At 43.4% G+C, this 26,350-nt stretch overlaps 1 protein-coding gene across 1 annotated transcript in view; it reads right to left on the bottom strand.

Annotated features, from left to right (window-relative positions):
- Positions 1-26,350, bottom strand: part of WDR27 (WD repeat domain 27) — a 94,510-nt gene that overhangs the window by 30,071 nt on the left and 38,089 nt on the right. Inside the window, exons 15-21 of the mRNA XM_087425007.1 lie at positions 24,944-25,021; positions 22,614-22,711; positions 21,346-21,435; positions 16,355-16,476; positions 15,110-15,243; positions 11,827-11,924; positions 10,346-10,467 (exon numbers count right to left, since the gene is read on the bottom strand). Of these exons, the coding sequence (XP_087281133.1) occupies positions 10,346-10,467; positions 11,827-11,924; positions 15,110-15,243; positions 16,355-16,476; positions 21,346-21,435; positions 22,614-22,711; positions 24,944-25,021 (742 nt within the window). The remainder of the gene's footprint in view (positions 1-10,345; positions 10,468-11,826; positions 11,925-15,109; positions 15,244-16,354; positions 16,477-21,345; positions 21,436-22,613; positions 22,712-24,943; positions 25,022-26,350) is intronic.

Raw genomic sequence — 26,350 nt, 5'->3', positions numbered from 1 at the left:
TTCCAATTGCCCAGGCGTCCGTCGGCAAGGAGACACATCCTGCAGCCTCACATCACTGTCTGAAGACAAGTTAAGGCATAGGCCACTGCCCAGCCCTCCCACCTGGACTACTGCAGCAGCCCCTGACTTCTCCCTGTGCCCCGCCCCCTTGAGTCCATTGTCAAGACATCAGCCTCAGAGCCAGGGTCCAGGCAGGAGTCGAAGCCACTGCAGATAGTTGAGCAGAGGGAGTTTAATCTAAAGCACTGTCACATGAAGCTGTTCCCTCCTGAATGAGTGAGGAGCATGCTAGGACAGCAAGCACAGGACACACCATCACCGTGGGGCCGGGAACACACAGAACAGAGGGTGAATCTCAGAAGCTGGTGCTGGGGTCTCTGAGCTGGGAGGGTGAGTCCCCCACATCCCTGAGGGGAGGCCCTGCCTGGCTGGTGCTGCTGCTCAGGGTGGGGGTGCAGAGCCCTTGATTCTGCAAGATTGACAATCTGAATTTTGGGTTTACAGCTGCTTCACGGAGCTGCTGCCACCAGGGTGAAGAAGCCCCACTTGTCAGGAGCAGGAGGAGAATCCGAAGCAGCAAGTCCCTTCTTCCTTCTCCAGCCTGCTGGTCTCCTTCTATGGTACCCAGTGTGGGGGAGCTCACAGGGAGCAGCTGGCAAAGCAGAAACATGGTTTGCACAGCCACAGTGCACCCCTGCAGAGAGTATAGAGCATGAGCACAAGCCCTTCACAGGTGGGGTGTAAACCTTTTACGCCTGGTGTGCAAGCCCTTCACAGCTGGGGTGCAAGCCTTCACAGCTGGGGTCCAAGCCTTCACAGCTGGGTGCAAGCCCTTCACAGCTGGCGTGCAAGCCTTCACAGCTGGGGTCCAAGCCTTCACAGCTGGGTGCAAGCCCTTCACAGCTGGGGTGCAAGCCTTCACAGCTGGATGCAAGCCCTTCACAGCTGGGGTGCAAGCCTTCACGGCTGGAGTCCAAGCTCTTCATGGTTGCGTGCAAGCCTTCACAGCTAGGGGGCAAGCCTTCACAGCTACAGGCCAAGGCTTCACAGGTGGTTGCAAACCCTTCACAGCTGGGCACAAGCCTTCACAGCTGGGGGGCAAGCCTTTACAGTTGGGACCCGTGCAGCACAATTCTGATCTTCCCTGGGTCTGCATGTACATATATGTATGTATCATTCACACGCACTCACCAAAGCATTGTGAGGTCAACCTTTATGACAGCAGTCCCTCACTCAAAATAAAACCCAATATCTGACCAGGGCCTACAAGCCCAAAGGACTGTCCCCTGCCCCCAGCCAGGGCTCCTGCAGTCCAACTCCTCCTCCCTTGGCTTTGCCACACGGGTCCGAACATGACGACCACTAGCCCACTTCCTGGACACTGCTCCCTCAACGCACACCTTCCCTACTTCATGTGCCTGCCACGAACATTACCTCATCAGAGAGGGCTCCCTGGAGGAGCCTACACACAGGGTATCCGACATCGTATGGAACCACTTGCTTCTTTCTTTTGAAGAGTACAAATTCCTCAAGGGTAAGTACTTTGCTCTCTCATTCGGTCACATATCCCAGTGCTTGGAACAGTGCCAGGTACAAAGTGGTTGCTAACATACATGTTTAAATGAATTTGTTAATAGATAGGTTATTACACACAGATAGATACACACACACACATGCACACACATATACAGGCGTACACATATACACCCCAACTGTGAAGGGCTTGCACCTCAGCTGCACACATACATGGCTACACACACATGTTCACAAGCACACGTTTATATGCACATGCACATATACACAAATATATGTGTGCATGCATGTGTATACACATACACATACATATGCTTTCACATACACACACATATGCTTTCACATACACACACATATCCACACATACCTGAATGTGTGCACACGTATGTAGATATACACATACATGGATACACATGAGTGTGTGCACATGTGTACACACACACACCAGCTTTAAGGTGGGAGAAGTTGAAATGAGCACTGACAGATTTAGCCGTGTTATTAAATTAGGAACAGGCACTGAATTAACGGTTCAGCCCAAGAGTGGTCTGCAACCACCTTACCCCCTGGGGTTATTTTGGTTGAATTATTATAGAGATAAAAGAGAACTTAGAAAACAAGATCTTGATAAAACTGAATCTCCTCAAAGTTTCATGTAAAATCTACTATTACTTATTATTTATATCAGAGCCATAAAAACAGGAAGACTTTAAAAGAAACAACTCATTTTATATGGTGCGCCTCCTCAAAAGAGCACTGCCCTGCACATTGTTCAAGACGTGTAAGAAAGTATAACTCCAGTCAAATGCAGCCTGCGCTAATCTTCCCACGACAGAATAAAGGTTTCGGTCCTCATTGCTCTGGTGGACCCTTTCATATCATTTCACAGTGCTTATGGGAGCCAACTGTGTATAAACGTTATCCATGTCCACATCCACCACCTTCTATGTTGCGATTTCTTTGAAAGTAGAATCATATCTAATTGATCCACTGATCTTCTACTGCAGATAGCAAATCTCTGTGCATTTATCCTTAACACTCATGGGAACGAAGGAATTGTGTGAAATTAGGTGCATTTGAAAAGTAAGAGTTTTCTAAGGCAATGCTCACTAGCTTTCATAAATTTATATTTAAAAAATAAGAATAATAGTTTCCATTTAATGAACTTAGCATGTGCTAAGAGAGTTATATACATTATCTTATTTAATCCTTGTAACAGAGAAAAGTATTGAATGAGAAAGTTTAAAAAATCTTCTATTATGAAATGGGAACAGAGAGGAAAGGAAACAAGAAAATTCCAAGATATCAGACAAAACAGCATCACATTATTTTTCAAAATGAAATAACTTCTCTTGAAAACATGAGAAAAACTGGTTAGCTAAGTTTAAAAGAATGGTCTTTACCATTATTTTAAAGCCAGGGCTTTGCTTCTTATGTTATAAGTAAATGAGCATTTAAAACTGCAAAGTTATATTTTGCATTTGTAACTTAAACAGCTGAAACAATTTAAAACAAATTTGGGAACCAAATTGAAAAAAAAAAATCTCAGAATGAGCTCTAATATGCTAAGTGTCAATCTAGACCAAGTTTTTTTTTGTTTGTTTTTTTGGGTTTTTTTTGCTGAGGAAGATTAGCCCTAGCTAACACCTATGCCAATCTTCCTCTATTTTGTATGTGGGACGCCACCATAGTATGGCTGAGGAGTGGTATAGGTCCATGCCCGGGATCCGAACCCACAAACCCAGGCTGCCAAAGCGGAACCTGCCAAACTTAACCACTATGCCACACGGCCGGCCCCTAGACCAAGTTTTCATGACTCTGTGATAAACTCTCAAAAAAATAAATAGAGCGAGTAACAAGAAAAGAAAATAGGGATTTATAATGGAGATGCTGACAGGCCATTTTCTACACTCAAGAAATGGTGATGATGATGATGATAATCAGCTTTGAAATGACCACCTTTAATAAGAGTCATGTACGATAAATTCAAAAATTAAATGAACAAAGAAACTTTTTTCTAATAATTCCTAAAACTTTAGAGATAAGAAGTAGTAAGTGTCAGAAAGCCTGGTAAGAAATATATCTTAAACGTAACATTTACAACATTAAAGGAACATCACACGAGATTTATGTTTATCTTCACGACTGAAACATTTTAACTCAAGAATGGCAATATTTGGTAAATTTAGTCAATTCTCATTGAATTTATTAAAGACTCACAGAAACTGTAGGAAAACTCACCAAGCATACAACTTCATAACACGTCAAGAGAGACCCTTGAATGTTAGAAGTCTTTAGATAAATTTTTTGTATTACATTTTGAGAATAATACATTAAACATTAAGGGCATTAAATATGTTTAAATGGTATTTGTCAAAATTTAACCCCTAAAAATCTATGTGTTGATGAGTCTTTTCAAGAATCCCACTGTGCTCTGCATTTACATTTCGTTTGCTACATAAAGATTGCATCCTTGTCTCTCTGTTGGCAACAGTTGTGATTTTATCAGCAAATACTACAGCAGAGTCTACGTATAGATGATGGTTCTAGGTGCCACAGAGGCCACCAGAATACCAACCGGCACTGAAGTGTCTGGAAGTCAACCGCCTTTGTCTCAAAAGTTTCCCTAAACAAATTAAGCAAGTCAGACTTATCCTTTCAGATTCTGCGTCAAAATATTGCCTATCAATACCTCATTGAGTTGCACTTGAATTTAAAAGAAATCATAATACCTAAAAAATAAGACAGGTATTAGGCTAACAATCATTTTAACAATCATTTTAAATATATGACTCAATTATCAAATTTTTTTACAAGCCCAGAAATATATAAGGCCTGATAATCAATCTTAAACCCAGTCTTTACAGATCTAACTGTGAAATGAGCCGCATAAGATCATGGCTCTCGAATACAAAGCAGCGTGCCTATTCCTGCCATCAACTCCCAAGCTGACTCCCTTTCTTCACAGCCCTCCTAGGAGACGAGACGTGAAAACACAGAGTATCCTCACACACACAGCTGGTGTGACAAGCATGCTCTCCGTTTTTGAGGTTTGCTGTTTTATTGGCCTCATAAAGCAGTTACAAAGTTCTTCAAAGGGATTCCTTCATTTATCTGGCAGACGTACTGCACAGTGTTTAAAATACTTGTCTGTTTTTATGTAATAATATTCTGCACAAATAAAGGAAGATGCAGAAAAGATTGAAGAAAAATAATAACCTTTTCTTCAACAACTCTCTCCAAGCTGATATTCTCTGTAGCATTATAAAAACCAGAAAAACCTTCTCCTATCATAATTTGAAATGTCCTGATTAATTAATCTCCAAGGGTATAAAGTTGGAAAAGAATGTCAAGATAAGACGCCTTCCTGAGTCTTCAAAGGCCTGCCCTCCAAGACCAAGGAAGCCCCACAGAAAGTGAATAAATGACACCGCGCCCTGCAGGTCTGCTCCTCCACCCCAGACAGCCCCTCCAGGCTTCTTTCCTGCCCTCTGTCCCAAAGCTCTGCCTCTGACCTGGGCTGATTTACTGCCAACCCCCCCCCCCCCCACGGCCACATCCAGACTGACAGCTCACAGGGACCTGGACACTGAGCCTCAGGCCTGCTCTGGCTCAGAACCCAGGGGCCTCCCCTACTGCATCCCTGAAAAAGTCTTGCTCTGGCTCCAGCGTTTCCAGGTCCCATTTGTCTGCAGGAACACTGGAACAACATCTGCTTCAACAGAATTCAAGTCGTGGTCCAGAATTTGTGCTCTTTCCCACTCAAACCAGTTACAAAACTTCACAGATTATCAGACCATACCTGCCCTATTAAACAGAAATTTAAAGTGAGCCTGGAATAAGGTATCAAAACTGTGGATAACAGTCTTTTTAACCAATATAGTAAGACTTCACTTTTAAAAAATGCTACCCCTGTTGGGGCCAGTCGGTGGCATAGTAGTTAAGTTCACACACTTCACTTGGGTGGGCCGGGGTTCACAGTTTCAGATCCTGGGTGTGGACCTACACACTGCTTATCAAGCCGTGCTGTGGCAGGAGTCTCACATATAAAGTAGAGGAAGATGGGCACAGATGTTAGCTGGGGGCCAATCCTCCTCAACAAAAAGAGGAGGATTGGCAACAGATGTTAGCTAATCTTCTTCACACACACACAAAAAAAACTCATATCCCTGGATCATAATGCATAATGCAGAAGGCATTATAAATTAAACCCTAATTTTGGAAAGCCATTCCAAATATATCAAAAATAAAAATTGGAGCTGTAGTCCTGAAAACAAAAGTTTTGTTCACAAGTCTTTTAGATGCTCTTCTGGGTAACAAAATGTCTTTTGAACTAAACCATGAGACAATGAATTCATCAAAATGGCCACTTCCTCTAATCCCAAATCTTTAACCCTCAGCTGTGGGTATTTTTAAACTATTTCTCTGTCTAAATGGACTAGCAGAAAAGAGAAGCTATCGATTTATGAAGGCTGCTTCACATTCCTGCAGGATCTACATGATTGTCATTCAATCTAGTTAGTGCTTAAAACACCCAAACCCTCCATCAAGTTTTAAGTGAGAATGTATTACTAGCAAAGTCAAAAAGTAGGCCCATAAAATAACCCAAGACCAAAGTACAAAAATTAACATTCAACATGATATTAAAATATTTTCTAAGGTCAAACATCAAAGCTTGGAATAATTTAATGAACAATAAAAATTAACATTGAATTCATTAGCAAACTGTTATAAAATTGCATCATGTATTTGTATCTAACACTTGCATGTAAACACTGTAAACATAAAGTTTTACAAATGATGTGTACTGTCAAAAAACCCACTCATTTTTGGCTGAATGGATTAAAAAATAAGACTCAACAATATGCTGCCTCCAGGAAACACATCTAAGCTCTAAAGACAAACTATAGACAAAACCATAGGCTCAGAGTGAAGGGATGGAAGAGGATACTCCAAGTGAATGGCAAGCAAAAGAAAGCTGGTGTAGCCATACTTATATCAGACAGGGCAGACTTCAAGATAAAAAAGATAACAAGAGACAAAAATAAGCATTGTATAATGATAAAAGGGACATTCCACTAAGAAGACATAACACGTATTAATATATATGTACCTAACACAGGAGCACCAAAGTATATAAAGCAATTATTAACAGATCTAAAGAGAGAAACTGACAGCAACATCATAATATCAGGGGACCTTAACACCCCACTTACATCAATGGATAGATCACCCAGATAGAAAGTCAACAAGGAAACAGTGGCCTCAAATGAAACACTAGACTAGATGGACTTAATAGATATAAATTGAACATTCTATCCAAAAACAGCAGAATACACACTCTTCTCAAGTGCACATGGAACATTCTCAAAGATAGACCATACGTTGGGAAACAAGGCAAGCTTCAATAAATTTAAGAAAACTGAAATCATATCAAGCATCTTTTCTGACCACAATGCTATGAAACTAGAAATCAACCACAAGAAAAAATCTGGGAAAGCCACAAATATGTAGAAACTAAACAATATGCTACTGAACAACTATTGGACCAATGAAGAAACCAAAGGAGAAATTACAAAATACCTGGAGACAGATGAAAATGAAAACACAACATACCAACTCTTAATGAATGCAGCAAAAGTGATACTAAGAGGGAAATTTATAGCAATACAGGCCTAACTCAATAAACAATAAGAATCTCAAATAAACAAGCTTACCCTATAGTTAGAACTAGAAAAAGAAGAAAAAAGTCCAAAGTCAATAGAAGGAAGGAAATAATAAAAATCAAAGCAAAAATAAAGGAAATAGAAACTAAAAAAAAAAAACAAGATAGAAAGGATTAATGAAACTAAGAGTTGGTTCTTTGAGAAGATAAACAAAATTGACAAACCTTTAGCCAGACTCACTAAGAAAAGAAGAGGGAAGACTCAAATAAATAAAATCAGAAATGAAAGAGGAGAAATTACAACAGACACCACAGAAATACAAAGGATTATAAGACAATACTATAAAAAGCTATATGCCAACAAACTTAATAAGCTAGAAGAAGTGGATAAATTCTTAGAATCATACAACCTTCCAAAACTGAACCAAGAAGAAATAGAAAATCTGAATAAACCAGTCACAAGCAAAGAGATTGAAACAGAAATCAAAAACTTCCCAAAAAACCAAAGTCCAGTACCAGATGGTTTCCCTGGTGAATTCTACCAAACATTCAAAGAAGACTTAATACCTATCCTTCTCAAACTCTTCCAAAAATTGGAAGAGGAGGGGAAGCTTCCTAACTCATTCCAAGAGGCCAACATTACCCTGATAACAAAACCAGACAGGGGCAAAATACAAAAAAGAAAATTACAGGTCAATATTGCTGATGAACATAGATGCAAAAAAATCCTCAAGAAAGTACTAGCAAATAAAATACAACAATACATTAAAAGGATCATACACCATGATCAAGTAGGATTTATTCCAGGGTTGCAGGGGTGGCTCAACACCTGCAAATCAATCAACGTGAAACACCACATTAACAAAATGAAGAATAAAAATCACATGATCATCTCAATAGATGCATAAAAAGCATTTTACCATATCTAACATCCATTTATGATAAAACCTCTCAAAAATGGGTATAGAAGGAAAGTATCTCAACGTAATAAAGGCCATTTATAACAACCCCACAGCCAACATCATACTCAATGGAGAAAAACTGAAAGCCATTCCTCTGAGAAGAGGAACAAGACAAGGATGCCCACTTTTGCCACTTTTATTCAAGATAGTGCTGGACGTTTTAGCCAGAGCAATTGGGTAAGAAAAATAAATAAAATGGATCCAAATTGGAAAGGAAGAAGTGAAACTGTCACTATTTGCAGATGACATGATTCCATATAAGAAAATCCTAAAGAGTCCATCAGAAAACTATTAGAAATAACCAACAAATACAGTAAAGTTGCAGGAAACAAAATCAACATATAAAAATGAGTTGCATTTCTATACACTAATAATGAACTAGCAGAAACCAAAGTCAAGAATACACTATCCCATTTACAATCACAACAAAAAGAATAAAATACCTAGGAATAAATTTAATCAAGAAGGTGAAAGACGTATACACTGAAAACTATAAGACATTATTGAAAGAAATCAAAAAAGACATAAAGAAATGGAAAGATATTCCATGCTCATTGATTGGAAGAATAAACATAGTTAAAATGTCCATATTACCTAAAGTAATCTACAGATTCAATGCAATCCCAATCCAAATCCAAATGACATTCTTCAAGGAAATAGAACAAAGAAGCCTAAAATTTATATGGAACAACAAAAGACCTCCAATAGCCAAAGCAATCCTGAGAAAAAAGAACAAAGTTGGAAGTATTACACTCCCTGGCTTCAAATTATACTACAAAGCTATAGTAATCAAACCAGCATGGTACTGGCTGAAAAACAAACACACTGATAAATGGAACAGAATTGAGAGCGCAGAAATAAAACCACAAATCTATGGACAGCTAATCTTTGACAAAGGAGCCAAGAACATACAATGCAGAAAGGAAAATCTCTTCAATAAATGGCGTTGGGAAAACAGGATAGCCACATGCAAAAAATGAAAGAAGACCATTATCTTACACCATACACAAAACTTAACTCAAAATGGATTAAAGACTTGAAAGTAAGACCTGAAACCATAAAACTCTTAGAAGAAAATATGGGCAGTACACTCTTTGACATCGGTCTTAGCAGTATCTTTTTGAATAGCATGTCTACTCAGGCAAGGGAAACAAAAGAAAAAAGAAACAAATGGGACTACATCAGATTAAAAAGCTTCTGTATGGCAAAGGAAATTATCAACAAAATGAAAAGACAACCCACCAACTGGGAGAAAATATTTGACAATCATATATCCAACGAGGGGTTAATTTCCAAAGTATATAAAGAACTCGTACAACTCAACAACAAAACAACAAACAACTCGATCAAAAAATGGGCAGAGGATATAAACAAGACATTTTTCCAAAGAAGATATACAGATGGCCAACAGGTACATGAAAAGATGTTCAACATCACTACTTATTAGGGAAATGCAAATCAAAACTACAATGAGATACCACCTTACACCTGTCAGAATGGCTATAATTAACAAGAGAAGAAATAACAAGTGTTGGAGAGGATGTGGAGAAAAAGGAACCCTCATACACGGCTGGTAGGAATGTAACCTGGTGCAGCCACTATGGAAAACAGTATGGAGATTTCTCAAAAAATTATAAATAGAAATACCATATAATCCAGCTATCCCACTACTAGGCATTTATCCAAAGAACATGAAATCAACAATTCAAAGAGACTTATGCACCCCATGGTCATTGCAGCATTATTCACTGTAGCCAAGACGTAGAAGCAGCCCAAGTGCCCATCGACTGATGACTGGACAAAGAAGATGTGGTGTATATACATAACGGATTACTACTCAGCCATAAAAAAAGACAAAATCATGCCATTTGCAACAACATTGACCTTGAGGGTATGATGTTAAGCGAAGTCAGACAGAGAAAGACAAACACCATATGATTTCACTCATATGTGGAAGATAAACAAACACATGGATAAGAAGAACAGATTAGTGGTTACCAGAGGGGAGGGGGTGGGGGGGGAAGGCTAAGGGGTAAATGGGCACATATGTATGGTGACGAATAAAAACTAGACTCAGTGGTGAGCACGATGCAGTCTATACAGAATCTGAAATATAAAAATGTACACCTGAAATTTTATACAATGTTATCAGCCAATATGACCTCAATTAAAAAAAAAAACAACTCACTTTATTTTGACAAATTTGGTGGACAGGCCGTGAATGGACTCCTGCTATCAGGGCCGCACTGCGGCCCACGTTGAGGTCGAAAACTTCCAAAGTCCTGTTTCGGCCGGCGGCCAGCACAATGTCTGTGGGCTTTAGTTAGGGAACTCCTCTCAACAATCCACTCACAGGGAGTGAATGGTCCTATTTATTCTATTAATAAGTTTTGCAACACTAGAAGATGCACAAACAGATAACTAGTTACAATTTTCTGAAGCCCCTCAGGAGAAGCCCTAATCACAGCCCTGCTCCCCCGTCTGGTCCCAGGCAGTTGGCAAGAGCCGGTGGGCAGTGGAGGGGCTGGTGAGGACGATGGGGAGACCCTGAGAGGTGAGATTTTGAGGAGGGAGACCCCAGGCAGTGCAGATTTCATGGTGGGGGAGCAAGAGTCCCACTTACAGGTAAATGAGGTTTGAGACGTCCAGAAAATACCCAAATCAAGAGATGGAACAGCAGTCAAATATATAGGTGTTGGGCTCAGAAGACAGATCTGAACTAAAGAATAGACAATAAAACCATAAAGTAGACGGCGTCCCCTGAACAGGCCATATGAGTGAGAGGACAAGGCGCACAACGTAGCACAGTATGTAGTGTAATAAACTTTATAAATTTGGTGTATGAGGGACAATTCAGGAACTTAGGGGTCATGTGACCACCAGAACTACCCCATCTTCAATGTTTAGCCCAGAATATGGTCACAAAAAGTATCCATAGTAGAAAGAGTACTAGAGTCAACAATAAACCCAGTGCTAACACCGACATAGGAGAGACCATCATGCAAGGCTGGAATCATCAGAACCACATGTTTCTGCTAGGTGGCATTCTGGGGTTTTTTTAGCAAGAGATTCTAGCATAAAAATATCACATTTCTAACTAAAATATACTAGAACCTCTAATACCTTATATCAGTCTTTCTGAAATTTCAACTATAAAACTTCAGAAAAATTCAACTTAGACCTTTGAATAAATTAAAATTTTATTAAATGAATTCCAGAGCATCAGAGCTTTGCTTCTAATAAATTAAAATCAATGCTTTTTAATCAAAAGGGATGATATTAGCCATAAAAACTCAAAAATTAAAGTTTGGGACTGAATTCCATATTCGACCACACCTGCTGGGGTGCCTATCGAAAGCACAGAGGTTTATTTTAAAATGTACTAAGTAACAACAGCCTGCTCAACAAGTGACAGACCAGAAACACCAGGTTAGAGTGTCCTGTTGTATGCCACACGCTCTGTTGCATCTGGTTTTACTTTTCCTTTGAGGCTGTTTTCACTATTGAGATGAACTTACTACACATAGAATTAATTACTCTGGAAGACGGTGAGCTCTCTGAATGCCCACTGTCCAACACAGTGCCTGGAACTCAGACACTCACAGATGCTTTGCTGGAAGGATGACACTCAGGATGTGGAGACACGAGAGGACGGAGAAGAAAGGATACAGGAGTAGAAGTCGTTTACTGCCGATAAGCTGGTCATCTCCACCGCATCCGTCATACGGAGGCTGAACACGGGTTTGCACCTGCTCTTCTGTTTATACCTGGAAGAAAAACAAAGATGATCAATCTTTCGGTCTCCCTTCCACTACAACTAAGCATTCTACCTTTAAAAAAATTGAAAATGAAAAAAAGTTTTCATGTCCTTCCTTTAGGAAGATTTCATGAAAAAATATCACTATAGATAGCCAAAAATAATTCACTCCTGTCTACAAGAAAGCAAACTTTTCTCTTAATTCTAAAATAATTATGTATACTTAAGGAGAAATCCAACTGGTTATAAATTATCTATATTTCCATTTAAACATAAGTTCTTAATGTTTTCTAAAGGGTAACATAAGCAGTTAGCATTGGTTTAATAAATACATGATCTTAACAACCCTTAACAATATATATATATTTTTTTTTGATGAGGAAGATCAGCCCTGAACTAACATCCATGTCAATCCTCCTCTTTTTGCTGAGGAAGACCGGCCCTGAGCTAACATCTATAGCCAATCCTCCTCCTTTTTTTTCCCTTTTTCTCCCCAAAGCCCCAGTAGATAGTTGTATGTCATAGTTTCACATCCTTCTAGTTGCTGTATGTGGGACGCCACCTCAGCATGGCCGGACAAGCAGTGTGTTGGTGCACGCCTGGGATCTGAACCCGTGCCGCCAGTAGCAGAGTGTGCGCACTGTGGGGGAAGAGGGAGAATATCTCCCTCTGCCCCTTTTCTTAAGGTTTTTATGGCTGGCCAAATAATTAACAAGACAGGTTAGCAGGAGAAAATAATACCAAGTTTAATAACACGTATACATGGGAGAAACCAGGGACACTGCGTTTCTCAACACAACAGCAGAAATTTTTCATCTTAAATACCATATTTAGTCAATGACGAAGGAGGATGTTGGGGGTGGGGGGAGTCAGTTACAGGAAATTACCACTAAAGCACAGTAAACAAGAGTAAGGTTATTATGCAGATTTAAGGCCTCATCTTCTACACTGATAAGTCTCTAGAAATGAGGCCATCCCCCCTCTTCCCAAAACAGAGAGGGAGATACCTTTACAAATGGAGATTTCCCTTATAAATGTAAATGTTTGTCTGGCAACTCCTCAAAGGGCCATCCAGAGAATGTGGCCAGAGAGACAGAACTTCTGATAAGATGGGCTTGTTGGTGCCTTTCCTATTGTAACATCTATTTTACATTATATTACAGCCATCAGATAGAAGATCTGTTCCAGGAAGGAGTTACTATGTCAAATTCTTTAGGCAGTCAGTGGGGGAGGTCAAATGTCCGTCAGAGAAAACAATCAAGGTAAAGAGATAGATTTCAGGGTGGCCAAATCTTGATCTCCCACAGCACTTAACTGCTAAGCCACGGGGCCGACTCCAACAATGATTTCATAAAGGAAAAGAAACTGCTAGCAATTCCAGGACGTGATCTTGGCCCAGGGGAGACGCCCAGGGTTGGCCCAGGAGGGACTCAGGGGAGATGCCCAAGGTTAGCCCAGGCGGGTGAGAACTGGGGCACACGCAGGTACAGGTGGGTGATGGGGCAAAGCCATCAGGGGCTCAGAGTCTGAAGCTCTGGGACAGTCAAGGGTGAGGACACTACAGGCTACTAGCCCGTACCTCCCACAGGGAGGTGAACGCTGGGCAGGGGTCTGAGGCTGTGACAGGCAGAGTCCTGCACAGAGCCGAACGCTCAGAGGGTGACAGCGAGCCCAAGACAGGCCTCAGGTCCAGAGGGGTCCCAGGAACCACAACTGTGAGAGCCAGCTCTAGGAGAAATGGGAACTGAGGGTCAACCACCCACAGACTTGGAGGACAAAGGGGCCGAGTCGCAGGGCAGGTTTGGGAATGAAGCCCAGTGACAGCACAAAGGTTCATAAATTTGTGCATTCAAGCTGAAAAACTGCTCAGAATCATACAGCAGGGTGGCTAATGCAGCAAAGCACTCCCAAATTTGGAGCCCTGACAGTTTGAAAAAGTTCGTCACCGCCTCCAGCTGAGGCCAGTAAAAGTGGGTGAAGCAGCTGCCACTGAGCAAGAGACAGGCCTGTGAGCAGGCTCTTCTCAAGCATTTCTACAGGGGAGCTGCCCAGACAGACAGGTACGGAGGTAAGGCTGCCCAGCCTGCGTGACCACCCGCCGAGGGCTCAAGCCGTTTGCCATGCAAGCGAGTGCAAGGCCAGGGTGGAAGGAGTTGGACATGAAGGCCATCTCCAGACCCAGCTTTGGCTGCAGTTACCCAAACATGCCCTTGACTGCGAGCAAGTAGTCCAGAAGCACGGTAACCTTTTCTCAGGGAACTGTATTATCAAAAAAGTAGACATTACAAACACCTGGCCAGCAACAGCCAATAACAATTCAGTTCCTAAAACAACAGCTCGCCCCAAACTCACGCCAGTGGAAAGACCGGAGAAGGTTAGTCTGAAAACACCCCAACAGTTCTGCTTCCAGACGTGCACCAGGAAATCCAGCAGTGCTGCTAGAACAAGGGAAAGTCGGAAACACCCAGGTGTCTGTCCACAAGAGATGGGCGAAGAAGTTGTGGCACGTTCCCACTGTACAAATTGCAAAGTGGTTACGATGAACAAACTGAAGTCACGTTCAGGAGCATGGATAAATCTCAGAATTGTAATTCTGATGATGAAGAAAGGAGTGTTACATTAAACACTCAAAATTACATGAAACCTAGAGATATAGCAAATATAAAACTAAGGATGGGAAGCAAACACACCAATCTCAAGGAGAGGACAGAGGGGATGGGACTGGGGTGGGGGAGGGGCGGGTCACTAATTCTCTCTATGACGTTTTATTTCTTTAAAATACTTTAGAAACAAAGAAAGCAAAATGTTATCATTTGCGAAAGCTCGGTGTAGCTAAGTAGGCATTTAGTATTACGTATATATGAAATATTTCATAATTTTAACTTTATTGTAACAATCGTCCCACATAACATCAGTTAAACGTGTTGCAAGAACCAAAGTCACAGTGCAGTTTCCTGAGCCTGAGTCCCCTCCTTACACCACACCGCAGGCCCCAGAAGGGAGGGGCAGCTCAGAGAAGCCCTGAATGTGGAGAAGCCGGTTCTTCAGCTCCCACTAGAACCTCAGGAATTCTCAGTTATGATCACGTTGTGAATGACATTTGTAAGTGTAAATACTTTATTTACATGTAACTCACTATTGAGACCGAGCTTCTCCAACTGAAGACAGAAGAGGCGCAGAAGGGAAGCCGCCTACCTTCTCAGGTCCTCTTTGCAGGTGTCAACATGATACTTGAGGAGCTGGCACTCAGGGCCAGACGACAACAGTATGAAGGTATCCATGTAGTAAAACTGTGCAGACTGTATGGGCTTAGAAAACATGCCTTTGCCCTGTAACGCAAATCAGTAATTATTACCAATATAATAAATGTTAATAAAAAGCACTATTGCTCTGAATATGAAGTTCTTTCATCTTAACACCAAACATCTACTCATTCTAAATGTATAGACATACTTTGTTAGAGCCAATTTACAATTTTTGTTTTGTCTTCCTACTTTTAAAAGACGTTATATAATTAAAATTTTACTATAATGAGTGTTTTGAATTCTGGCCATTTAAAAACTTATAAAAAATGAAAAAAATTTGAAACCTGGCAGTAAACATGTTAAGTAGCAAGGATTTTATTAAAGCCAAAATTCTAAACGTTTTAAAATGCAGTTCTGAGGTGTCTGCTCTCACATTTATACCCCACAACCCACAACACTACGGCGTAGGAGCCGTTGGTGGTATTAACAAGCCTAGAACAAGTTTCTCCACCTGCAGCTGCTGCCAAACGCCTCAGCCTGCGCAGTCCTAGGTCTGACCAACTTTCTCTCAGTCAGTTTTCCTAGGACTCCCTCCCCTTTTTACAGCAAGACTCATAGAAAATAAAAGCTAACAATATCTTTGAAAATCTGCAATTCACCAGCTCACAATCTGATTAATCAAAACTGGGTCTCCTGTTATCACCTCTTCTCCTGCCTCACCTGTAAGACAACTGTCACCTTCCTGTCTCTCCTTTCTCATTCATTTCCAAATGATCTCCTCTACGTTCACTGAAACCAGTCATTTTTCTCCCCCAAAGTTACTGCCTCCACATAATATCCCCTTGGCCATTATTATTACCTCTACTATAAAATCACATCCAATTCATATTTAAAATTATTCCAATATTTTAGCATTAATTGTTCTGCCATTTTTAGACCACACGAATGTAGGACATATTTAACTGTATGCATGTGCACATGTGCATAGATGTATGTATGTGTATTGTGTGCTACGCACATGTGCACATTACATATGTGTGTAAATACACACATTTGAGACAATATCTAATCGTCCCAGGAGATGGGACCCTGGAGAAAGTTCTGTTTGGACAGCTGTGACTACCTGACAGTCTCGAGATCACAAGGCTGGTCATTTTGAAATCCCTGCCTGGGACCAACAGGAATTACCCATTACCAGACACAACGCGAGTTCCGTCCTGCGCACCGACCAGACCCGCAGGGTCCCGTCCTGGGAAGTGGACAGCAGCCACCTGCCGTTGTGGCTCCAGCACACGGTGCTCACTGCCCTGTCGTGACCTACAGGGGACAGAAATGGGAAGGAAGGAGCAAGGATTCCACCCAACACACCAGCACTGCACTTCTTCCAGGAATAAATGACCCAGCTGGAGGCATTTCCGAGCTACAGTGATGCAGGTGGAACCGAAGCCTGAGGGCAGGAATTATACTTCATGTAAAGGCTTAATATGGTTTCTGAAGGAGGTGTTGCCAAAATTCACATTTTTAAAGTATGAAGTTCAAAATTATGAGTGCATTTGTGAGTGTATATTTTAAAAGAAGAAACTTATAAAATGTAGAAACTTAAAAAATATAGTATTATAAAATATATAGAAATCCATGGGTTTCACAGTAATGCATTTTAAAGAACTATTATTCTGTCAACATTGAAGGAAAAAGTCAAAAGGATTTACTGAGCATAGTCACATGTAATCTGATTATTTGTTGTGATGGATTTGAATGGTTTTGTCTACAACAAAAGTGGCTGTTTTGAACTGCTGATTTCTGATGGTACGACTGCGCTGGTCTTCAGGCGTCTGAATGTATCCGCAGGGCCCAGCCCTCTAATATGAAACTGAACACCGGCTATCACACTAACAACCAGAGTTTATTTAATACGCCCCATAAGAGCTTCTGAAATACATAGGATTACAAAGGAACGAGTCAAGAGGGGAAGAAAAGGAGGTTAGTCTCCCATCACTGGGTCAAGGAGATCATCACTTGCTTCTCACTTCTCAGCAAAATGCCTGAAAAGAGGTTCTCAACTGACAGCTACAGTCTGTTCTTTGGGCCACTATGACCCTCTCCAACTTCTTCTGTCACCGCCATCATCGGCCATGATTCGGCAGACAGCCAAAACATGTCTTACGATGTGACCCCGTCTTCATGTCAGGCAATTAGAATGTCAGAATAATTAAATATACAAATAATGGACCCAGTTACCATTGACTGCATCCGCTCCTTTTGTAGAAAGATGAATTGATGCTCAGGAAGAGAGGGAAGGACTAACACGCAGCGACACTCGTGTGTGCCAGGGGCTGGGCTGAACTACCCCAGACACGCATCTGGTCAACACGATCGCACATCCACACCTCACCCCGCTAGGCTCCCCGGCCCTCGTCTGCCTCAGCTCTGAGCTGCCCAGCCAGTCAGCTGGGTCTTGATGAAGTGTCAGGAGCGCTGTGGCCAGAGAGCTGGTAAGTGCTTCTGTCCGCCCACTTCACTCCCACACCGGCCCGACCTGCCAGCCCTGCTCTTTCTGGCTGGGTATCTGTGTGTCTCCAGCTCCTGAGCCTGCAGGCACGCTGATTTCTGAACCCTCCTTGCCCTGCTAACCACTCAGACCAGCCATCGTTCCAGGGGAGGCAATCCTAACATCGTCCCCTAACAACGCCACCACCCACTGCTCTGAGAAGTGGATGAGCCCAAGGAGACACAAAGCAAGGTGGCCACAGACGGCTTCTCAGAGTTTTGGAAATGAAAACCATCCTGTGTGACAGGATGAGAGACGGGAAGAGGGCAGGGTTGGAGGGCTGATGTGCCAGCGTCCGTGGCAGAGCGAGCTGTACTGTGGGGTGCCGTGGGGGGCAGGCGAGGTGGGGACACACAGGAAGGAGAAACCTCTGTGCTGTGGCAAAGCTGCACTTCCCCGAGTCCCTGTAAAGCGCTGGGAAGGGCGGTGGACACCATCTGCAGCTTCACACACTGCGTCCTGGACAACAGCGACCCATGGCCTCGAGAATGACGACCCTTTACCTCCCGGGTCCAAGCGCTTTGTGGCTGAAATTGTATAGGATAAGTAAGCACAACCATGAGCACATTCTCGCCACGGCAAGATCTCATCGCCTGTAGATCGTCCTCCACGTTGGCCTCAGCATGTGAGTACACACGGTAATTTAAAGATTAGACCACGAATTGCAATATCACCATACCATACTTGTCAGAAAACCAACAAGGAAAAAGTGGACGAACTGGGAAAGATTTATAAATAGTATATATCGCAGTTCTGTAACATGACCCAAGAAAACTTAGAGCTCAAGTTTATGGAGCAGAAAAACATCTGAAATGGCTTTGCTGCCCTCTGGTGTGAATTCCGGGAGTTTTACGAGAAGCACTAAGGCTGGTCAAGTCAGGCTGCGAACACCCATCACAGCTGCTTAGCTGACAGACTTGGCTCTAAGTGTCATGAGTGCCTGAGATGTTCTGCTGAAGGTCAGTGTTCCTGAGGCTTAACAACCCCTCGTGTAGTGTCGGGTGCTGGCGGCCAAGCCTCGGCCCAGGGAAAGGTGTGGACAGGTCTGACCCCCCTAGCTATGGGACCTTTGGACTTGGCCATGTCACCAGCTAAGTGGCTCCCTCCTCACATATCGCATGAGGGAACTCAGTTCACCACCACCTCACCCAGACGGCAAAGGGGCCAATGAGGCCACACGTCAGAGGGACACACATGGTGAAGCCACCACCACTCAACTGGGTTTAATTCTTCCCAACTAAGCTGTAATCCACCAGAGAGTGGGGATACCCTCCTCTCGTCTTTCTGTCCCTGCCACCACTAACTAGTACTACATGGTCACTGGGTATAGTGCCATCACTGGGCACCCAGACAACGGCCAAGTCACCAGCGAAGGCAGAAGGACTCGCAGCACAGACACTGTAAAGGATGTCCCTCTGCTGGTCCCCAAGTGTCACGGTGCTTCAGCTCAGGGCATCAGGGACAGGCCTCTCCAACTGTAAATGAGACACTGGGAACCCTACCTTCTCCTCCAGGCTCCACCCAGGACACATGAGGCCACAACTTCGGGGCCTGTCACAGACCCAGCACTGTGGGGTGAGAACTAGGTCCCCCTGGAGCCAGGCCCCCAGTTCCAGCCGCTCAGCTCCCTCTTCCTGCTCTTCTCTCAATTTCGTTGTCGCACACGCCATCCCACCAGAACCACGTGGAGGTCTCCCGCCCACTGACCGACATGCCCTGCGGACGACGGGTGATGCACTTCAGAAACAGAAAGAGCAGGACGCAGAACCCTGACTGGACTCCACCCAGGCCAGGCTCCCGCTGGAGGGAAAGGACTGACAGCGTCTGTGATGCAAACTGCCCCACGTGGACTGGGAGCCAGGGCGCCACCCCCACGTGACAAGGAAGTAACCCGGCAGAGCCCAGACAGATCAGGAAGCAAGACATTGGAGCTTAATTTCATCCTTTTATAAGAATTAGTTTTTATACAATTTCATAATCTTTAATGAAATCTTAATTAAGTTTAATCTTCTGGAGTGACTGATCCCGGAATTTAGCTGTCAAACCCCTCGCCCTCTGGCATGGCTCTCCCTCAACGTGCTCAGACCCGTCCACCCGTGCCCTTGAGCATCTGCTCCGTGCCAGGCACACACGAAGCACAGGGACAGAACCGGGGTGCCCCACAATCCTTGTACTAGACAACAACGTTTGATGGAAACCACTCTAAATTCTGAAGCATAAATGTAAACGCCTTTATTAAATTAAATACAATGGAGATCACTGGTTTTCAAATCACGATGCACCACCTGGTTGTACTCAGAGCACTGAGTTCTCCAGGAGTGAATTTTAATTCAGCATCTAATTTTGACCACAATCAAATTATCCAGAATATACTTATTTTATTTGTCTTAGATTATGATGGGAATAACCCATTTTTCTGCTTTCTGGGTAACTGTTGAGAAACCAATCGTATTTTCAAAGTTGAATTACCTGACTGCTAGCAACTCACCACGTAAGGTGAAATGATGCTCTAGAATGGGTAAGGTGGGTAATAATCACTCTTTCCCCAAATGAAAACAGAACCCACATTTTTTAAGGATGAGTTTAAATATCCAGTGCATTTTCTTAATTCAGCAGTGGCCCTTTTTCAATAATAAAATACGTAATGTCCAAAACCAACATAATTACCATTTATACCAATTTTGGAGCACAGAAAGACACCCACGCGGAGTTCCCCGTCATATGCCAGGTCCTTTAACAAGGGCACTGGAAGCAAAGGTTTTGAGCCTGGAGAGCCACAGAATACACTAGAATCACACAGGCTTGAGGCTGGTAGGATGAGGAATAAAGATGCTCCAGGAGACACCATGCAAGAGGCAGTGACTTGGTCTCCCGTCAGAAGGGCCCTCCTTCTTCCTTGTCAGGGAGCCCACCACAGACCCTGGAACCAGCCTGAGTCTGGGACCTGGAGAAACGCGGGAGGACGCTCTTGTCAACGGCTGGGTGTGGCCTCCCTGCTGGCCTGGGGCTACGACCTTCCACTAATTCCTCCACCAACTCCTCACCACTCCAGTTCACAAAAACACACGGACTAGTGAAAGACTTTTTGTTTTTTCTTGTGTTTCTGTTGTTAAAATATCTACCAAGTGTGAGTTTTGAATCAAGCAGCATCAGGAATCCAATAAAGAGTGAGATTTCTCAAGGTTTCAGGACTAGGAATCCATGTGTCAGAGTCATGAAGCTGAAATGGTAACACAACATCGCTGCCCTCATCTCACATGTACTTACTTGAAAAAACGCTTTGCCTTGTTATGTTTATCAACACATCTCTGTACGAACCCTACTAACGTTCACAACAGATTTCATCACACGTCTATATGAGATTTGACCTCCCGCTCCCCTAGAACCCTGCAAACGTTTGGCCGCTGACCACGGGCACCAGTCGTGAAAATGCCTGAGCTCTGGCCTCACTCTGTCTGGTTTAGCCGGGCTCAGTGGAGTCCAGTTTATTAAATCTCATCCTTCCATCCCCTCAATGCAAGCCTTAGCTCCCATTCTTGTCTTGAAGGAAACAAAAGTGGCCCTTAGCAATTAATAACCAGGACCAAAATGAGACCCACCTGTAAGTTTATATTAACCAAAATTAGGACACATTTTACCTGAAAAAACAGCAGGTGTCCCGGTAAGATCGGCATCAAAGACCAGTGACAAGTGGTTGGCTAAGCCACAGGCCAGCCGCCGTCCATCATCTGCTTAAAAAAGTGAGAGATACCCCTTATAAAATCCTCGGTCACCAGGGTCGCACCTGCAGCAGGTACAGTATAGGATGTTCAGTTAACTTGATGCTCGTTTCCTCTGGTAGTGAGAAAATCTGAAGCTAACAGGTAACTGCACTTACTCAACTGCTGACCACTGACACTGAGAGTCCCCAGGGGCCAGGCCCTGTGCCAGCCCTCATGTCACTCCCTCGAGACCTCATTTACAGAAGAGCAGCCCGAGGACTGGGAGCAGAGGCGGCGAGCCAGGGGTTGCGGGCTGGTCCACAGTCAGCGCAGGATCAGAACCTACGACACCAGAAATCCAGGGCGCCCACCCTGAGTCCGAGGGCAGCCTGCCTCCCATCAACCAATGCTTTAAGCGGCATATCTGACTAAGCAGTTCCACCTAAACGTTTCCATACAACAGGATGGAAATAAACTATAGACGTCCCCCATAAAATTCAGACCTGAGGATCCTACATCTATAATCATAGACTGGACTGAGGGCCAGGAAAATCCAGAACCCAGAAACAGTGTTTACTTCTGATAAAAGAGCTCAAATGGTGAAGCTACCTATAGGAGGGCTGCCTTCTAACTTCTTTCAAACTTTATTTAGAGAAATGCTGATGTCCCAGAAAAGAAGTCTGGTAAAGGCATCTGACACACTTGAGAGCAGAGTGGCTCCAGGAGGTTGGGAGAGCTCGCCTGCAGGAAAGCCTCCATCTGAGGGAGGGACGGTGCTGACACGCGACATGGGTGCACTTTCCTTCACCCCATCGACAAACCAGATGACCGGTCTCCAGGGGAAAGTCGGTGACTATTTTGTAGCTTCTCTTCACCTACAAATAACCCTCATGGGCAGCCCTCCTGCCAGGCCCCCTTGACAGCTTCTGGAGGAGACGGTCAGACACACAGAGCGCAGACCTGGAGGAGCTTGTAATCCCCACTCCAGGTGCTGGTGTGCCACAGGAGCCACCACCCAAACGCCAATGCTCTGCACTAATTCTGCCTCCACTCAGGGGGAAGTGAGCTTTGATTTTAACTTAGACTAGACAAGGCCACGTAACTTCAAGTAACCAAGATTTTAAAAATCCGTTTACCACGGAACAGTGGGCAGAAGAGACTCTTAACACAGGCCGCAAAGCAGGCTCCCACCTGACTCAGCCTACCTGAGAACTGAAGACAGCTCACGGCCGCAGTGTCACCGGCTACAGCGAGCTGCTTGCTGAGTCTGCTGGGCAGAGAGCTCTCGAAAGGGTATTCCTTACTTTAAGGAAGATCAGAGATAATAAAGATCAAGAGACAGTTCAAAGTGAGATTAAAAATCAAAATCAAACTAGAAGTGGATTTTCCCCTATTTGCATGTATAATTTTATTCCATCAAATTTGAATATATATATATATAAACTCTTAGATTCAAAACCATGAAATAACTCTTTAATATAGACTTATATTCCATAGTGCCAAAAAATGCATGTGTTTTAAGTATAAAATATAAGGATTTATCGGGTTTAATAGAAATTGACAAGAAGACTATGATGATTGGGGGAGGGTTCTTAGAGAAAACACATTTTACGTCCCAGTTTCATACTCTATGTGGGTGGCTGTGATAATACTAATTACTCAAATAATCTACAAATGGCTTCTATTTACCATGAAAATAATCACATTCCCAGTTTCTACATGAAGCCAAGGAAGGCTGGGAAAAAGGACTGAAGCTCAAGATCCAGGGCAGGGCAGGAGGAACGTGTGAGCAGGGCACATGGCCCATCTTAGGGGCAGCCAGACCTTGAGGCAAAATCTCTCCGTTGTTCAGTTTCAGCAATTGGTTTTACAGCCACCAGGTGGTGCAAGGCCATGGGCCGGGGACCAGCCTGGCGGTGTGAGGCTGACTCCTCACTGTACCCCTGTGGCCTCCTCAGTCCCAGGATCCACACCGTAAATTGAACAGGAAACCACCTGTCACAGTGTCGTTACGGGGTCTGAGAAACGTAGAAACACGCCAGGCGCCCAGCACAGGGCAGGAAAGGGAAAATTGCTGTGATCTCAAAGTATGTTGTCCTAAAAACTGGAAGTTACTGAATGACAAAGAATATGCATTTATTCCTACCATGTGTATTCTGTAAAAGCTGTAAGACTGGTTTTGCAAGCCTGCCTGGCAGAGAGACAAGGCCATCCTCTCGAAGTCAAATCTAGAAGGTGTTCAGATTGCCTTTCTCTAGGAAACATTTGCCTGTACCCAGGACATCGTGTTGGGTCATCACCAGCTCGGCCACCTGCAGCCTTTCAGCACAACGACCCCGAGGGCCAGAAACATATCAACGAGACTTGCTCAGGCTGGAGAGCCAGGCTCCTCATAGAAAAATATCACCAAAAAAATCAGAGTTCAGTATAACTCTGGATGCCGCATTTCACCCTGGACCACTGAATGTTTTTATAGGGTTTGAGGGCATTTGTTGTAGGCACATACTTAACATCAATGACCAACTCAAATGGAGAGCAGCAGAGAGTGGCAGGAAGAGCCACAGGGTTCAAGAAAACATCACTAACTACAGGTAAAATCAGCGTTTGGTGCACGTTTCTGCAGAGCTCATGACTGTCCCGGTGCAGATGCGATTGCATTAAGTGAGTAACATGTTAAACACTGTAGCCCATATCTCTGTTTAGATGACATAACCTTCAAGTGTGGAACTGGGAGGGCCCTGGGGGGCCCCCCAAAAGCCTTCTTGTCTAGATTAACGGGCCCAGGGAATCTGTGGGACTTGTGCACATCACACGAGGGTATGGAGCCAGAGCCAGAAGGCCAGCCCAGGGCCATGGGGATGCTGGATGAAGGGGAGCCTTTCCAAATCACACCATTCAAAATTAACACTCAGCACTAGAACTGCTCAAATTTTTCCATCCAATTATTACCTAAGAAGCTTATCAAGAATAATCATTAGCTACAATACTTTCTAAAACTAAATTTTAACAATTATACCAAAATTGTTAAGGTGGTAAAAATAACAGCATGTCTGAAAAATGATTAATGTGAAAGAATTAAATTTGACTAAAAGGATATATATAAATAACATATACATATTTGTGTATAATAAGGCCTTGGGCTGGCCCCGTGGCCTAGCGGTTAAGTGCGCGCGCTCCGCTACGGGCGGCCCGGGTTCAGATCCCAGGCGCGCACCGACGCACCGCTTCTCCGGCCATGCTGAGGCCTCGTCCCACATACAGCAACTAAGAAGGATGTGCAACTATGACATACAACTATCTACTGGGGCTTTGGGGAAAAAAAGGAGGAGGATTGGCAATAGATGTTAGCTCAGAGCCAGTCTTCCTCAGCAAAAAGAGGAGGATTAGCACGGATGTTAGCTTAGGGCTGATCTTCCTCAAAAAAATAAAAAAAAAAGAAGGTCTTATACCTGTCTGAAAAAAATTCAGTTAAATATTTGAAGGGTCTCTCCAAATTATTTCAAATTTACTTTGAATGCATAAACTAGTTACATACCATTTGTAATTGTTCTTGCAGCTTGAAGATCTTTTACCATCATTCTTGATATTAGTTTTTGGTAAAAACATGGTTACACTGTGGAAAGAAAACTCTTACGTCATTCTCAAAGATTGAAAGTTCTAAGGTTCTAACAGACCTATATTTTGTGGTGAAAAAATATATATAAATACATAAACATTTTCAGTGTCCCAAGTTACTAATAAACTGAACATTTAATTATTTTAATTTTAACAGCTATTTTTCCAATTATATATCTATATTGGCTATTCACTACTGGAAAATAAAGCATATTTAGGTATAAAAATTCTGGAGAATACTGTACTATTTACTTACAAATTATGGATTACTAGAAAAAAACTAAGATTATTTTTGCAAAGATCACATTGTAAATTATCTATTGATCGCATTTCGTGAGATTTGTGTGAAAGAGTTATAAATCAAAAAACTCCTCACAAAGGGGGCCAGCCCCCTGGCCTAATGGTTAAGTTCGGCACATTCCGCTTCAGCAGCCTAGGTTCACGGGTTCGGATCCCAGGCCTGGACCTACACCACTCGTCAGCCATGCTGTGGCGGCATCCCATATATAAAGTAGAGGAAGATTGGCACAGATGTTAGCTCAGGGCTAATCTTCCTCAGCAAAAAAGAGAAAAAAAAAACTTCTCAAAAAGGCAGAATGTCCCTTAAATTGAATACAAACTATGATTCTTATGACATTGTTTCCTTTCCAGAGAATAGATTTATATAATCACAATAGAAGTCAAATTCCATTTATGGACATTATTCTACAAGTCAACTCAGAAACAGAAGTGCAAAGTACCGGGAAGTCACACTGAATTCTCCCTTTAATAAAATGTGAACTTTAAATAATGATGTTAATTAAACAATCACCTTGTACTGGCCCATTTTTCAGATGCACAGAGCCCTGGAGAGCTGCCCCTCTGCTGCAGCTGGGGCCCTTCTGACAGCGCTGGGAAGAGCCCGTGCTGTGTGTGCCCTGGATGTGTGGTGCTGAGGTCCAGGGACAGACATGGGGACAGCCACATCCCCACCCTGCACCTGCATCCAGGCCACACAGGGCGAGCACCACGCTCAGCCCAGGGCTGTCAGGACAAGACGGGGCAGGAGGGGGCCACACCTGGGGGCTCTATGTTTGCTGAGGATCCGCAAGTTCCCTCGGGGTGCTGACACCGGCTGGGGCCTGGATAAGGCAAGGACACAAGCCCTGTGAGAATCAGAGGAGAGTGTCCCCCACAGAGAACAAAGGGCAGAGGGCCACTGAGCAGGGACTAGCTGGGAGCATGAGGAGGAGCAAGCATGCCACCCATGGGCTAGAGTTTGGGAAGCATACCAGGAAGAGAGGCGGGCACAGTCAAGGCCAGCCTCCCATCCTCTCCACCCATCTCA

The sequence above is a fragment of the Ceratotherium simum genome, chromosome 38, assembly GCF_057802395.1.
Source record: "Ceratotherium simum simum isolate JZ-2026a chromosome 38, ASM5780239v1, whole genome shotgun sequence".
NCBI classification, from domain to species: domain Eukaryota; kingdom Metazoa; phylum Chordata; class Mammalia; order Perissodactyla; family Rhinocerotidae; genus Ceratotherium; species Ceratotherium simum.
The sequence above is the reverse complement of the archived record's forward strand: the minus strand, read 5'-3'. Positions and strand labels throughout refer to the sequence as shown.